Genomic DNA, 15,406 nt, shown 5'->3' with positions numbered 1-15,406 from the left:
ATGGAACAGATGACAGCTCAGAAGCCTGAATTCTCATGCAATTCTAATTACTAAAATTCCCTCAAATAATCCACAGTGACAGTTTCACTCCATGTTTTTATGCAAAGCAGGGGAAAAAAGGTTCAGATTTGTAATATTTAAACATTATAAATCTACTGTTCAGTTACTGTCACCGAACAGCAATTACAAGACAAGACTTAAAAAAGCTCAGGTGAAATTACACAAAGCAATATAGGGGCTCTCTTTGCTGTACATTCTGTAAACACAGCATTGCTACCTGAGGTGAAGGTGCCAATTAGGACAGTAAAAACAGCAGTTCACTGTTTAAACTAGGTTTTCTTTCGAGACGGAAATTATTCTATTTGTACTGTAGTATTGTTCCTATGCCCCCACTGATACACAAATCCAATGTTCTTCTGAGAATATAAAAACTAGGTCCTTCTCTCATCTACAGCTGAAGAAAATGAGGCAAAGAGATTAAGCAACTTACCCTAAATCCATGTGAGCATTCCACAGCAGAAGTAATGGAAACATATCTCCCGAGTTCTAGCCTGGAATTTTAACTATAAAATTAACCTTCTTTAATACTGTAAGTTATTATCATGATAGTTTTGACAACTGGCAAAGGAAGTGGAAAAGATTAGCAATTTTTCAAAACAGCTTACTGCCAAGGATTATAAAAATTTATGTCCTTATGTCTCAATTGAACAAGAGAGCCATACAAAAGCGTAAATATCTGTAATACATTCCACCTCTTTCTATCTGTGTTTGGATTACTTCTGATTAAGAGGTAGCTGCAAGATACTAATTGATATGTTGCTATGATACAAAATCAGTTAAAAGTAATTATTTTGCTATCTAAAAAGCAACACTGCACTTGGAAACTCCAACATCCACCTTGGCAAGACATGGACACTACAACATGCAATTTTCCTCTTTCTAGATTTTAGTTTCTATTGCCAGTATAATAAAAGAAAGAAAAAAAATCTCTTGCTATTTTCTGCACAAATTTTTAGCCTTTCACAGCCTTGAAAGGTGAAATGGAGGGCTCCAAGCAACAAGACAAAACTAGAGGAAAGGAAAAGCATTTCTCTCCTCCTGACTTTGCCAGGCAGCATTGTAGCACCTTCAGTCCCTCACCCCTAGCCCTAGTCTCCCATATTTTCAAGAGATAGGCAAGACAGCCCCTAGAGAACTGACCAGAGAAAATACCATTTAAGGTGCATCAAAACCCACTGCTAGCCAAATTAACACATATCACTTTCAAAAAACCCAACTTTTAATAGCTCAGCTGGGGCAGGGGATGTGTGGGAGTAGGGGGTACAAGCAAAACAAAAGAAAAACTCCTGCAAAGATCTCTCAGTTAGTGCTCAGAAACCAAGACCTTTCTAGTCTCACCCATCAACAAGCACTACCACTGCAACCACATCAGCAAAAAAACCCAACCCAAACCAAACCTAACTAAAAAAAAAAAATCCCCTGTATTTTGTTGATAAAAATCTGAGAAGGAAAACAAGGAAGAGAACTAGTAAACACCTCATAAACTATCAAAGCAGCACAAACTTGAGTTACCTGAAGAGAGTTTCAGTGTGCTGATGATGAATCTAGCAAAAAGACTAGCAAAGCCCAAGCCTACACTCAGGCACAAATTTAACAAACTGATTTTTCACCCCATCATGACTGATTCTGCCCTGGTTTTGCCATTATTTTTCCCCAAACAGCATAAGCAGTATGAAAGGTGGGCCCAAAATGAAATAATAAAATGCAACAAACTTCAGAGGAAGAAAAAAAGAAATACAGAATGGATAGCGCAATGCCACAATTTGTTTTGTCTCAGTATCTGAATGACAGCACTGATACTCTGGACACAACTTATATGTACTAACACAGATTTGGAAAAAATACACTCACAACCACCGGCTGTGGGGTTTGGCACAAGTAACTTACTAACTCTTTACTGCTTAGTTTCCATGTAAGTAGGGCCTTGTATTACTCAAGCTGCAGGTAGGAGGTCTGTACAGTAGTACAACTTTCTGCTCTGAAAAGCAGTATACTGAAATACCTGCAGTATAAGACCTGAACAAGTGCAAATAAAAAAAAATTCCACGCAGCAGTCAAAAATACATGTGTTGGAGTACTTCCAATTTACAAGAAAATTACAACTACCTTATAAATAAACATGGTAAGATGGTAAGGGAACCAGACGTACAGTAAGGTCACAGCTTTGGGAAAGGCAAAACCTTTATTTAAGTGATTACTGCACTGTAGCAGCACCATGCAGGCCTTGCTGCAGGATGTCAAGAAACATTAATACCAAATAAAAAAGCTTAACATTTGAGAGAATGTGGCAAATCAGATTTTAGCCTGAAGCACTGAGGAGTTTTTCATGTACAATTCTGAAGACAGCATAAATCTGCTTACTGTATGTGCCTGACTTAACTACTGTGACCTGCTCATGAAGAGAAGCTGGCTGCACTGACAGAAAAATGAAACCTCCAGTAGTATGGAATTGTACCATTTCACCTTTTTTTTCTTTAATGAAACTTAATTACCATGCTTATCTGATTTTTTTTGCCTACTCCAAACAACATAGTCTTTTCACAGACCTAACTAGCTCTGTCTGAAGTTTTAGCACTTCTTTTGTTTCATCTGCAAACAGGGCAGTACTTACTTAGGTTTATATTGATGTTGCACAATCATGTGCAACTCAGTTGGAAATACAGCACAGCTATTTTCACATAATTTCATCAGTAACAGAGAAGACCACCTCCAGTATCTAGGCTGGTAAAATCTACCAAAGTAAGCATTGAGAACATGAACTGAAAATTAAATAAAACTAAACTAAGAATTCATAAAATAGACAAATCATCATCATCATCATCATCATGGTTAGGTTTCGCGAAAAAAGATTTGAGAATGAGATACTTTTAAATCTCTGCTTGAGCCTGTGTTGTTCTTATTGCTGCAGACAGCTTTTGAAGGAGACCTTTAACATCACAGGTTGATTAGTGTAATGAAAGAAGATTGCTCTCACTGACAATAAATGGACTGAATTGGGAGAAAAGCAATGAGGGAACACAGGATGTGGAAGAGTGGGAGACAGAGAGGGAAAGAAGGAATATGACTAAGGATAAAAGTTACAGTGTATCACTTTTTTTTTTTTAATTACTTCATTGTCTTCCTTTGGTCCCCCAAATTTTCTCCTGTAGAGCAGAGAGAGCAGTTCCTCCTTTATGAGTTCTTGCATCACCTTCATCCTTCAAAGATCCAGCTTCATAAGGCTGTGGGGATCATGAATATATAGAAACTGATCCCTCTCCAGAGGCTGCTCACATCTAAGTGATGCATACTACTTTATATTGAAATCAGTCATGACTTGTCCCCAGTTGTTCTTTTGTTTTTTCTCTTTTATGGAAAAGAGTTTACTTCCATTATAAACAAAAGAGGTGGGTTGCCTAAGTAACTGCCATTTACATATAATAACTAAACAGTAAAATAAATTTATACAGAAACAGCAAATAGAAATTGTTCTCCAGTCATCTGCCACCCACTTCAATCATAAGCCTCAGACACAACTAGCTACAGAGCAATACAAGAGTATTCTTAGGCACAGCTTTCTATTATTCAACTGAGTAAAGTAAAAATTACAATCTATTCTGGTTAAACAGAAAAGCACAATACATTTGGCCTAGAAAAAGAGTGAATAAAAAAAACTGATGCAAAAGATATCAAACTTTAAAAGCCTTCTTAAAGCATACGAAAAGGAGAAGTTATACGGACCCAAGAGATGACTGAATTTCAGAATGACCAAATGCAGCAGGTAATACTAGAGCAACAAGACTATGTTTTTTTGCATTCATACTCATTCAAGAAAGCACATTATATCAGTTCATTGCTCAGTAATAGTCCAAAAACCGCAAATACCAATTCACAAGGAACTATGGAAGGAACAGAAAACATAACAGAAGCCACCACTATGTCCCTAAGTTTCAATACCTTGTGCATTTCTGGTTCCAGTGGCTCAAAAATGCCATAGCTGAAAAGGAAACAGTAGAGAAGAACAAAGATGACCAGAGGAATAAAACTAATCCCAGAACAACAAAAGCAAAATCTTCCTGTACAAGTAGTGGAAGTACAAGAAGCTATTTCAGTACAAGAAACCAATGACAACAAATTGAACTACGAGCAAGAAACAGGAATATCTCCTTTTCCACAGAACATACACTCAAGTAGAGAACTCCTTACTACAGGATGTTTTAAGTGTCAGAGGTTCAGATGGCTCCAATATATAATTGAACAGATTTAGATCAAACTCCTCCAGGAGGTACTCAGCATAAAAGCATTATTCTGGGCTTGGAAGGTGCTGAGTTATAGAGGGACAGATACTAGGAATAATTCTGCAAACTTCTCTCCTATGTGCCTGTGCTTTTCTTCAGCCAGTGCTGAAGAAAGCCTGCTAGAACCTTTGGACTGGTCCAGCATAGACATTATCATGTCAAACTCTTTCACCTGCTATAGTTTACAACAATATTTATGGGTGACGAGTCATCTCTAAAAGCACATAAGTGATCAAGAGACACAGAAAAAATAATCTACTGCATCCTTATATTAACCTTGAGGCAGTAGGTCAAGCCAACATCAAGCAGTGAATGAAACCATATACAACAAATTACTACTATCGGAGATATGTCTAGTGAAACAAACTACAACATTAGCTAAGCACAGCTTCTAACAGTATAAATACTGAATGCTACATTTTATACCACTGTACACATATCCTGACATCCAGCCAGGTCCACTTAAGTCATGTCTTCTGGTAAGGACCAAAGACAAAACACAAACACAAAGATTAAGGCCTGAATGCTATCAAGAGTTGGTCTAAAACAACTTCTCTACATTATCTTCTACTAAGTGTGTCTTAGTTCATGAGCTTCTCTGTCTAATACCAATGAGAGTTACAGAAGATACAGCTATGAAGAATAAATATACCACGTAATCTGGTCTGAATAAACTCATCCACATCCAAGAAGCTGGTGTCTAAACACCTCCCATGGCAGACGTCCTACATTCTCTCTGGGCATCCTAAAAGGCTAAGACAGTAACCGGTTAAAATAAAATCTTTCCTAATTTTCATATTGTCCTTCTTGCTGCATTTCATCTCTCTTTCTAAGGGTTAAATTAGACCCCCAAAATATATCTCATGGTGGGAAATTGTTGTCCTAGGTATGGATGAAATTTAAAACATTCTTTATCACATTCATACTTAGATTGCAGGATATTGGCTTTGCTTGTTCCCTAAAATCTGAGGCTTTTGTAATTTTTTAAGCTCTTTAAGTAGTGATTTAATACACTTAAATGCTTTCAGGAAAGGTAGTTACAAAAATCAAGAATATTTCTCATATTCACTCTGACATTTAAGCCACACTCAGTCAATTATTTTTCACTTTCTATTAAGGAAATTTAAGGTAGAAATACTAAAGTAACCTGCAGGAAAAAATTCCAGACCAGAATAATACTGCAATATTCCAAGTGAATCCCTGCAATATAGTATCTGTCATACTTTCTTCCTTAACAGGAGTAGTCAATATTAATGTGACTTAATGAAGAATCCTGACAACATTATCATATTACTGAATTGAAATGACTTGATTACACTCTTCTTGAAGCTATTACTTACATCTCAGTAGAGGACTATCATTACAGTTCTTCAATGGCTCAAAAGCAATCAAATAACAGCGAAAAACATAACCTGAGAACAAAAAATATTTCATCTAGCTATGTAAAATCGACAAGTCTGCATAACATCCACAAACAGCACAAAAAATAAGCACACAAAGCAAAATAGAAATAGCAAATTATTTATGCTCAGATTGGTGAAAAAAGGAGCACACAATTTCAGTAAAACTGCAGTTAACTTTGTACTCACTTTTATAATCAAAAATACAAAATCTCCAGCCTGCACCTCTCTGCACTCAGTTTCTATCACATGTCCAAATTTCTCAGTTTTGACTACAAGTCTGTAAGAATCTTACTTCAGGTTTTATTTATGCCTAAAGTGTTTTTGTTTTCCATAACAAAGCAATAGTATCCTACCTGGGTAGGTATTTCAAGTCTTCAGCAAATTTGAACATACTCAAGAATTTTGTTTGGTTTATTACCTGAACAACTGGATTACACAATCAGCTTTACTAATTGTCGAACAATTCTTTGAGCTCTATCAAGCACTAATCAGGCAAGAAAAATTCTATACATATTACCTCAAAGTATTGCTGGCTTTTCAGCAGTGAAATTGGAGTAGACTAAACAATTTAATAATACTTCTTTCCAGAAGATGAAATTGGACTGAGAAATCTGAACTGTCACAAAAATACCTTCTAAAAATTCTGTGCCACTTATTTACACAGCCCCTTTTGTACACCACAGAATGGGTAAGGCTGGAAGGAACCACAGTGGGTCATCTGGTCCAAGTTCCCTGCTCAAGCAGGGTCATCCCAGAGCACACAGCACAGGATGGCTCTTGAACATCTCCAGTGAGGGAGACTCTACAACCTCTCTGGGCAATCTGTTCTAGTTAGTGCATAGTCACCCACACGTTAAAGAAATAATTAACTTATCATAATAAGACAATTCATTCATGATCTCTCAAGACAAGGTCAACCCTCTGAAGAAGCTGAGAAAGACACTTCAGAGACTGGGAGCACTGCAACATTAAGACTGAGGTCAGCTTGGTACCTATTAGATGACTTCTGATCAAATGTACATCATCTTCACCTGACTTTGCCTTTCCCTCTCACTGCAGGTTTGCACCAGCAGATCATCCTGGACAGTACAGCTACACACAGAGTTGCTCCCGTGCTGAAATCCACCAAAACGGACTAAACTCGGCTCCAGGTACTGTGAACACTGGCAGTAACTACAGACAGGCAGGTGAGGGCAAGGATGCAGAGGTGCCCTTAACTTATTCCAGTTAGATTGTCCATAGAGTTCTTGATCTGCTGGCAAAAGACTGAGAAGAACAATGGGGATGGAAAGGGCAGAAAACACGACTGATTTCTTGCCTTCCTACTTCTACTCCTTTGGTACTTCCAGTGGGAGTTCTGTGACACCAGTGTACTTGTTTCTTACTCACCTAACAGCAGTTGTGAAAATTCTCACTGAAAACAAATTTTTCTGGTTAATGATATTAAAGTAATTAATTAAAATATGTTTCCCCTCTTAAAAATCTCTCTTCCTGACAAATTTTATGGGATGAGGATAGAAAAAGCTCAAACAGTTTGACAGAAAAGCCTTACACTACAGAAACCTGACAAATGGTCTCCAGAGTAGCAAAGGGATTATATTCAGGGATATCCCTCTTGATGCCATCTCCCTCCTTTCAAAGGCAGACAGTTGTATGTTATAAAGCACAGTGGCCATTCGTTAAAGGGACATTATGACCCAATTGACAAACATCCTTAAAGGCAAGAGGATGACAAAGCATTCAGAATAGGCAGCTTCAAGACAGAATTTTTTAAGTACGAAGGAAGAAACTATAAATACGTAGTTTAGACCTTAAATCATTACAGAAGCAGAGACTACTTTACTTTCTTAGCAGTTAGTTTAATATAAAGTGCTGTGGAAGCCAATATATTAGTATCATCAAACCAGAGTGTTTATCAATAACACAAACAGCAAATCTAGTCTAAATCCAAGATTTTTCACAAGCACACAAAAATTAGAGATCATCAGAAGTCCTCTTGATAGTATTACATAAAACATGTTCCCGATTTACTATGAACAGGCAAAAATTGTTTCCCAGTAATTCCTATTAGCTTTAAACTACATAAAGAAAATTCAACAACATTTCATGCTCGTCAGCTACTCACAAATCAAATCTTCAGTGTTATCTGCATACAGCCAGCTGGTTTTTAAAATCCTGCTGTAATTGAGGAGAAAAATAATTAAGCAATATTATTAGTCATCTTACCATCGTTCCCTGGTGGTTGTAATGCATCTCCTGTCAAGCTACACCATCCAACTGGGAAAATATCTCGAGAATCACATCTGCACCAATAGTCAAATGCTCCTCTCCAGCCATCAAATGTAACAAAAACTTCATCTCCTTTAACATCTCCAATGGTTGCTGGGCAAATCAAGTATGGGTTCTTTCTGTCTATAGCTTCAAGTTTCATTCCAACTTTAAAGCAGTTTGGCACAGGTTTTGGCGGTTCCTACAAAAATAAGAGTGGCAGAATATCTGTATTCCCATGGCCTCTTAAAATAAGAAAAAAAGAGAAAACAACAACCCTTTATTTTTCCTCAACATCCTTACTACTTATACTCACTATTTTCAAAAAGTTATAGCAGACATTCAAAGAAACTGATACATATTGCAATTTTGTCTTTGCTATTCTGTATTACAAAAATCTAGATTCTATTCCCATAGACATAGCTGGAATAATTAGCAAAATTCTCCATGACAGAAAGACCCTGCTAGAAGTATTTACATAAGCAATTGTTTGCACCCAATACATTATGTCTGGGCAGCAAGACAGCAAAGACACTAAAATGAAATTATTACATGCTAATAAAGAATAGGATGTTTGCAGAGCATGGATATTTCTGGGGACTGATAATTGTCTGGTAAAAGCTTTACCTCTCAGTTAATCCATGAAAAATTCATTAGCATTGGACATTATTTATAGGCATCTGCTAACTTAGTTGGCCTTAGACCAATTCCAAGTGGACAAAAGAAAAACAAAAATCAAGCCTATGCGACCAGCATATGTGTACCTCCACAGCAGGAGCTGTGATCCAGTGGAACACCAATTGCCACCTCAAGAACCTTATTATTCAAACCCATCTCAGATGTGTTAGCCCAGAGAAGCATGGCTCATCACACCTCAGAAAATTTATATAATCTTATCTAAACAAATTATAATTATATGAAGTTAACACCAAGTTAACACCAAGTGATGTGATTGCAGGTCCGAACTCAACTGTTTGATTTGCTGCCATAGTTGTCAATATCACTCTCAGAATCCAAAATGAAGACACTCAATGTGACAGCAGGGTTTTATCACCTCAACAAAAAATTGAACCAACAAGTCATTTTGATATTGCTGTTGTTTTTATATAGTTTTTCCTGTTTCACGGTAACTTACTCAAGAGTCATGTTTAAAAAACTGCTATTTTCAACTACTTCTCGTTACATTTTAAATGATATGTGCCCAAGGAAAATGTTTAACAAAACCCTTCCAAGTACCACTGTATTTCAACAGCTCTCATTCCCCATTATTTTTTTTTAACTCCTGTGCACAATCACAAGTACAGTGCTGCTAAGAAACGTGATATGCATTGTATCTAAAATGTGAGACAAAAAATGAGCAAAAGCAATATTTCTAAATAACACATCTCAGTCTCAGCTCAAAGTAGAAAAGATGGAAAAGAAATGCCCATCTCAATGGACTAGCAGTGGAATGTTTTCTGTCTAGCTCTGTAGCTTGTCAATCCAGTCCAAAGTAATTTTAAATAATAGTCTTGTCTTCCCTGTCTGTGCTGTAGAAAACAGGGTAATATCTTGGCATTCTCACTAAAAAATGTAACCATGGACCAACTGATAGGAAGTTGTTTACTAGAAATGCTTTTCTTCTTACCTTCCTAAAGAATGCTGCAGGTGCCATTTCAGCTCCATTGAGAGTTCTTAAGAGAAACGTTGGCCAAGATGATGCATTCATCTGGAACCCTGAGTAACAAACAAATAAACAGCCCTACTTTCAGTTTGTAAAACACAATAGGAGGAGAAGGATATAATGTCTGTTTTACTAATGCCTCATTCCCTCTATTTTAGACTTGGCCAAAATAAAAGCAGCCAAGGAGGAATGAACACGGTCACTTTTGGTACAGAAAGCTGTGCAGTGCATTTTCACTCTGAGTCACTTGCCTGCAGAATCGCTCATCATACGAAGGGATATCATAGATAAACTTCTAGGATTTAAGGCCATGCAAGTTCTAGCACAGTAGTTCATAAGGTTGTCCCACACAGTTCCTGGCCAATGGAACTTCCCCAGCCCAAGCATCTTCGCTTTCTCTTCAGGTCTGCTTTTTTCCTCTCATTCTAAAACAACATCCTCTGTTCCAACTCATTTATTGAGGAGACACCTTTTTATTTTTGAGAATCTTGTCATTCTTTTACCAGACCACAGACAAAAAAAAAAGAACAATTGGTTTCTTCTCCCTCCCCCATTAAAATAAATACATAAATAGCCATAAAAACCAAAGAATGCCTAAGAGTGAAGAAAAAATACAATTATTTTAATAAGTATGTGTATCATATTGGAAAACATAAATCAGAAGATCTTTCTACTTTATTATTCTTCATTAACAAGCACAAACAACAATCAAGTATGTTCAGATGAACAACCTTATTAAGCAGAACAAAGGTTTGGCTGAAAACATTCTCATTCCAGATAATCCTTCCTCATAATCAACTACTTTTCAGTTAAAAAGACAAACAAAAACCCCCCAAAAAATCCTTCTGCTTTCTGTGCTTTTCAAATAAATGTTTTAAAGTAATGAGTAAGATAACAGACATAGTGGACATTTTTTTCCTGTATCTTTAGCAGTTATATGTCTGGCATAGTTCTACAGAATAATAGACATAACAGAGCAAATTGGAATTTTTTCCATAAAGCAAATAGTACCAGAATCTGCCAGGAACTAAGTTCCCTCACAGCTGAGCCTCAACAATTCTCCTAAAAAACTAAATCGAAAGGCAGAACATATCTGCAATTCTTGATAAGTTAAATTCTTGATAAGTTAAATCTAAAATTGGATTATATGCTATAATGGTTCTTTAGCCCATAGCTTTAAGCTATCTTTCATTGAATAAACAGTTTTCACGTTGGAACCACCTATGCAACACTCAAATTAACATAAAGCTTGTATGTGATAAATGGTGTCATAATTTGAAGACTGCTGAGCTGATTTTTAGGCCTGGTTTCATACCAGAGTCTTTATACAACCTAAACGTGTGTGGTTACTGAAACGCAATATTCCCAGCTAGCTTGCCAGAAAACAGATACAAGCAAGACAGAGGAATGACAACTAAACAAAAGTTTCAATTAATTTCATTTGGCCTTAAAGTTGTCCTGGTAAAACCAAAGAAAATGCTATCTGCATTATAATTTGTTCAGAACATTAAGATCTCAACAACAAAACGCTCACCTATGGAAAAGAGAGGCTGGAAAAGGAGCCCTTTGTTACAATAATCACTTTCTCAAAAACTTTATGTAACAAGCATAATTAAACCCATGTAAAAATCAGGTAGGAGGAACTGTTTTATCTAGTTATTATGATAGAAGCAGAACATTAGTATCCAGAAGGTTCCCTACTACTCAGAAAAAAAAAAAATCAGTTGCTTAAATGTCTAACAGGAGGTAATTATACACCCAATTAGCTCCCAGCTTTGCCCAGGAACAGGATGCTGAACAAGTGCCAAAAAGGCTTTTTCAAAAATTTATCTAGGTATGCCAGAATGTTTGATTGCTGGAATTCAGCCTATCTCTAGAAAAATCTAGGGCAGGAGGAACAAAATAATAGCACTCACATTCTTTTCTGAATAACCAGCAATTGTTCAGTGGGCAGGTAAGCTTACATGCCTGCGTGCAGGAAAACAACCACTTGTGAGGTGCTGCACAAACAGCCTGATCAAATAGGAGTAAGAAACAGTATCTGAGAAGGCATCAACCTTTCTACTGATGACTGTGGAAACTTTCACTTCTTAACGAATTGACTGCCCCCATTATACATAACTGGAGTTGTTTTATTCATCAGACTGGTTCAGAAACACATTTTAAAAAGCGCCATGTTCCTGAAGCCATATATTTAACACTGTACATATGTGCAGCTGAAGGAACTGGTGTACTCTTCCCTTTTCCATACTGGTATCACTTCATTCATTCTACAAGGTTATATCAAGACCTTTAGAGAGGTTAAACTGAGAAACTCCTCAAAAAAAAAAATCTTTTCCCCCAACATCAAGAATTTTCAGTGTTTTCATTCAAAACCTCTATATATCCACAGGAAAGAAGGGGGAAAAAAAGCCCTTCTGGGCTTAAACTGTATCTATCCTAATAATATTTTTCTAGACTGGTACCCTGATTGCATTGCTTTTCTTGTGTTCCCGAAGGAACACAACAGCACAAAAATCTACCCCTATAATCTCTGTGAAGTATCTTAATGGCTATGTCAACTGCTCCTCTGTCTGTCTCTCTACAGGCAAATCAAGTTTCATGCTGTAGTGAAATGAGACTTTTCACTTTGTTTTTCAAACAGAAGAACTGGAAGTTGCTAATAAACTGGGATGACAAGTTTCTGAGAGGCTACTAAGAGAAATAATGCCTATCCTCACTAAACATCTGATGAGAAATCTGTAAGAATTACTGATGACACCAAACCAGAAGTAGGTTCATAACTATAAGATGGAATCCATCAGCCACTCATTTCTGCACGCAGTTAATGTCTTATATTAAGATCATTATTTCTCACATCTTCTAAAAATTACAGAACGGGGTAACAGGTGAGAGAGTGTTCAGGTAAATTTTGGCCATTAATTTTCCTCCTTCTTAAAAGCAAAACTATTTTCAGACCAATGTGAAATCTTTAAAGACTTCCACATGTAGAAGTTTAAGCTATAACAAATACAGTACAAGAATGCAGATCTAAACATACAGGTTAATCACAGTAAAGAAAGGCAATGCCACGCTTTACTACTCCTAGTAGTTTATTCAAAGTTAACTTCGACTCTTCATCAGCTAGTGAGGAATTCCTTTGTACAGTTCCCTATTTAATAAACTCCCTCAATAAGACTAAGCCCAAGCCCTATTTCTCCATTTGGGGAAACACATTGTGTTGTTACCCATATTGCTCATGGCAGGCAAAAGAAATTCTGCATGCTATTTCTAAGCATAAGAAAGCTACACCTTCCTCACAAGCATTTTGTTGCGCTCACAAACTAGCTATGACAAACTGATCTGACTCCCCAGGACGTGTGTCCATTTGAGGCGATGAGAATGACATGCAATACAAGACTGCAGTTTGCTAGAGCTCTGGAGTGCTACTTTTCCTACCTCAGAGCAGAACGTTGCAATTCCACACTAAACCAATCCTGTGCTGCCTTTCCCAGAACACAACCAATTCACTCAGTGCCTGAGGAAATATTCCAATTGCCCTGCAGGGACGTGCCTCCAGCAGCCCTGCCGAGGCTTCCCGGGCTGGTAGCAGCCAGTGCCCGCTCCTCGGCTGATCGGATGCACTGATGAAGAAGAATATAGGGGCAAGTTCCCCCAGCTCTTTCCAAGGGCTCCCAACACGAGCACACATGGCATCGTGCAACAAAACACTGTACACTTGTAAGGCAGGTTACATGTGAGGGAATATTTACAGAATGGGCACATGGCTCTGTATCTTATCATTGGGAAAGTTGTCAGACACTCCCATTTAATATTAAGGGACTATTAAAAAAAAAACAACAACCAACCAACAAAATCCCCCCCCAAAAAACAACAAAAATGTTCATTCTTATATCAGAAGAATCAAAAAATAAGAAAAAGTCACAATTCAACTAGCCTGAAGTAGTTTGCTTACCTCTTTTTCAATTAAATAATGGTTTGGTGACTATTGAATAGTCAAGCAAAAAGGTAAATTCAATGTCATGAAAGCAATCCTCCACAATCCTCCACACACATTCGTTCAGAAGCTTTGTTTCTTACCCAGTGGAGGCTGGAGCATGCCCCCTTTCTTTTCACAGGTCCCGATGGGCTGTATGTCTGAGGAATCCACAAGCCTCCAAAAGTCATTTTTGTTGTCACTTCCATCCAGCCGCAACCTTAGCCTGGCACCAGTGATTCCAATGACTGTAGCTATACAAACTGAGGTAACATTGCGAGGATCACGGGCTTCCAGTTTCATACCAACTTTGAAATCGTTCGTAGGTGGAATTCTAGACTACAGTAAAAGGTAAAAGACTTTTTCTTATTGATGTTAGCATTGTTAAATTTACCAGTCAGTTCAGTATACAGCTTTCATCCATCCAAATGTATCATATAAGTGATAAATACGAAGAAACTTTTGAACTTCAAGTGTTTAGCAGCAAGTCACAAAAGGCAGCTGGATAACCTACCAACTGCATAAACATGACTGATAAGCCCACTAAGAAGGGTAATATCTGATGAAGATATGAACATAAAGACGGGGAGCTGTGACTAATACTTTAAGTGAATGGAAAACAAGGACATTGGGAAACATGACATTCAACTCAAAAAAAACCCAAAACCCAAAACACAAACCAACACACACACAAAAAAACCCCCCACCAACAAGGTTTATTATCTTTCAATTAAAAAGAAATAGTTATCCTCACTGTAATATTATTTTGGAAATATAATGAAAATTTGGACCCTACTGTCCTAGGCACTACAAAAGCTCAAGGTAAGAGTTTCTGCATCAAAAAAAGCTTACAATACAAAGAAAGAAGACAGAAAAAGGAGTTAGTGCTAACATTTTACAGAAAGAAAAAACAGTTCTAAAGTCATATAAAACTTCTATACTAAGACAAAAACTGCAGCTTGTGCTTATTCCTAGAGAACTGAATATAATCAATAACATACAATGAAATGCCAATTTAATTAGCACAGGGGAAAAAATGTGACAAATGCAACTTGGTCTTTGTGCAGAACTTTTTGTCACACGCTAAAGATGAACAAAAAAGAATAGTTTTTACTCATGTATCAACACTACTGGCAGAGATTGACTGGATCACAGTCTGATTATTTGCCTTCTGTGGAATTGTAGGCAATGACATCACCTAACAATGTTCAAAACTCTGTATTAACACTAACAGGAATTGAATGCTTCTCACTATTCTCTTTAGATGTCTCCTAAATTTATGAATGGAATTTTTCCCAACACTATAATTTAAATTCTATTTGCACTTTTGCAAATAACAACAAAATCTACAGTGTATTTACAGAGAGCAACCCGACCTTTTCTCAGCACCCTTTCAATGAGATAAGTAAGTCAAGCACTTAAGTTTCTCTTAGGAGATGATGACTATTCTCCTATCACGCTGAAAGCTCTTTTCTGCAATCCTTCAGTACAAAGTTGTTTTTGAATGCAGACACCAATGTAAGCAGCCTTTTCCACGACATTTAAACCCAGTAGCTATCCCATACAGACTAACATAACCTGACTTCTAATACAGGAGGAAGGTAGAATACCCAAAACCATGGGCATTCACACTCACAGGATTCCTATGTCCCCTTCTCCTGCCCACCTGAGCAGGTCAGGCAGGGATCCCATAGTAAGCAGATACAGGTGCGCTTATCTGTCTGGGGACACAGGAAAAGACTGAACAAACCTGCTCCTG

The 15,406-nt window shown here is 37.3% G+C and overlaps 1 protein-coding gene across 6 annotated transcripts in view; it reads right to left on the bottom strand.

The window, feature by feature from the left end:
- SCML2 (Scm polycomb group protein like 2) overlaps positions 1 to 15,406 on the bottom strand; it is a 69,462-nt gene that overhangs the window by 27,410 nt on the left and 26,646 nt on the right. For 5 of the 6 annotated variants that reach the window (XM_018084344.2, XM_008922355.3, XM_018084347.2 and 2 more), the window contains 3 exons: positions 13,752 to 13,986; positions 9,636 to 9,724; positions 7,967 to 8,210 (listed from right to left, as the gene is read on the bottom strand). In XM_018084344.2, coding sequence (XP_017939833.1) covers positions 7,967 to 8,210; positions 9,636 to 9,724; positions 13,752 to 13,986 — 568 coding nt within the window. The remainder of the gene's footprint in view (positions 1 to 7,966; positions 8,211 to 9,635; positions 9,725 to 13,751; positions 13,987 to 15,406) is intronic. The other variant, XM_018084350.2, reaches the window with a different exon arrangement.

Source organism: Manacus vitellinus, unplaced genomic scaffold (assembly GCF_001715985.3).
Source record: "Manacus vitellinus isolate BGI_N305 unplaced genomic scaffold, ASM171598v3 scaffold_7_pilon, whole genome shotgun sequence".
NCBI lineage: Eukaryota > Metazoa > Chordata > Aves > Passeriformes > Pipridae > Manacus > Manacus vitellinus.
This window is presented reverse-complemented; position numbering and strand designations above follow the sequence as displayed.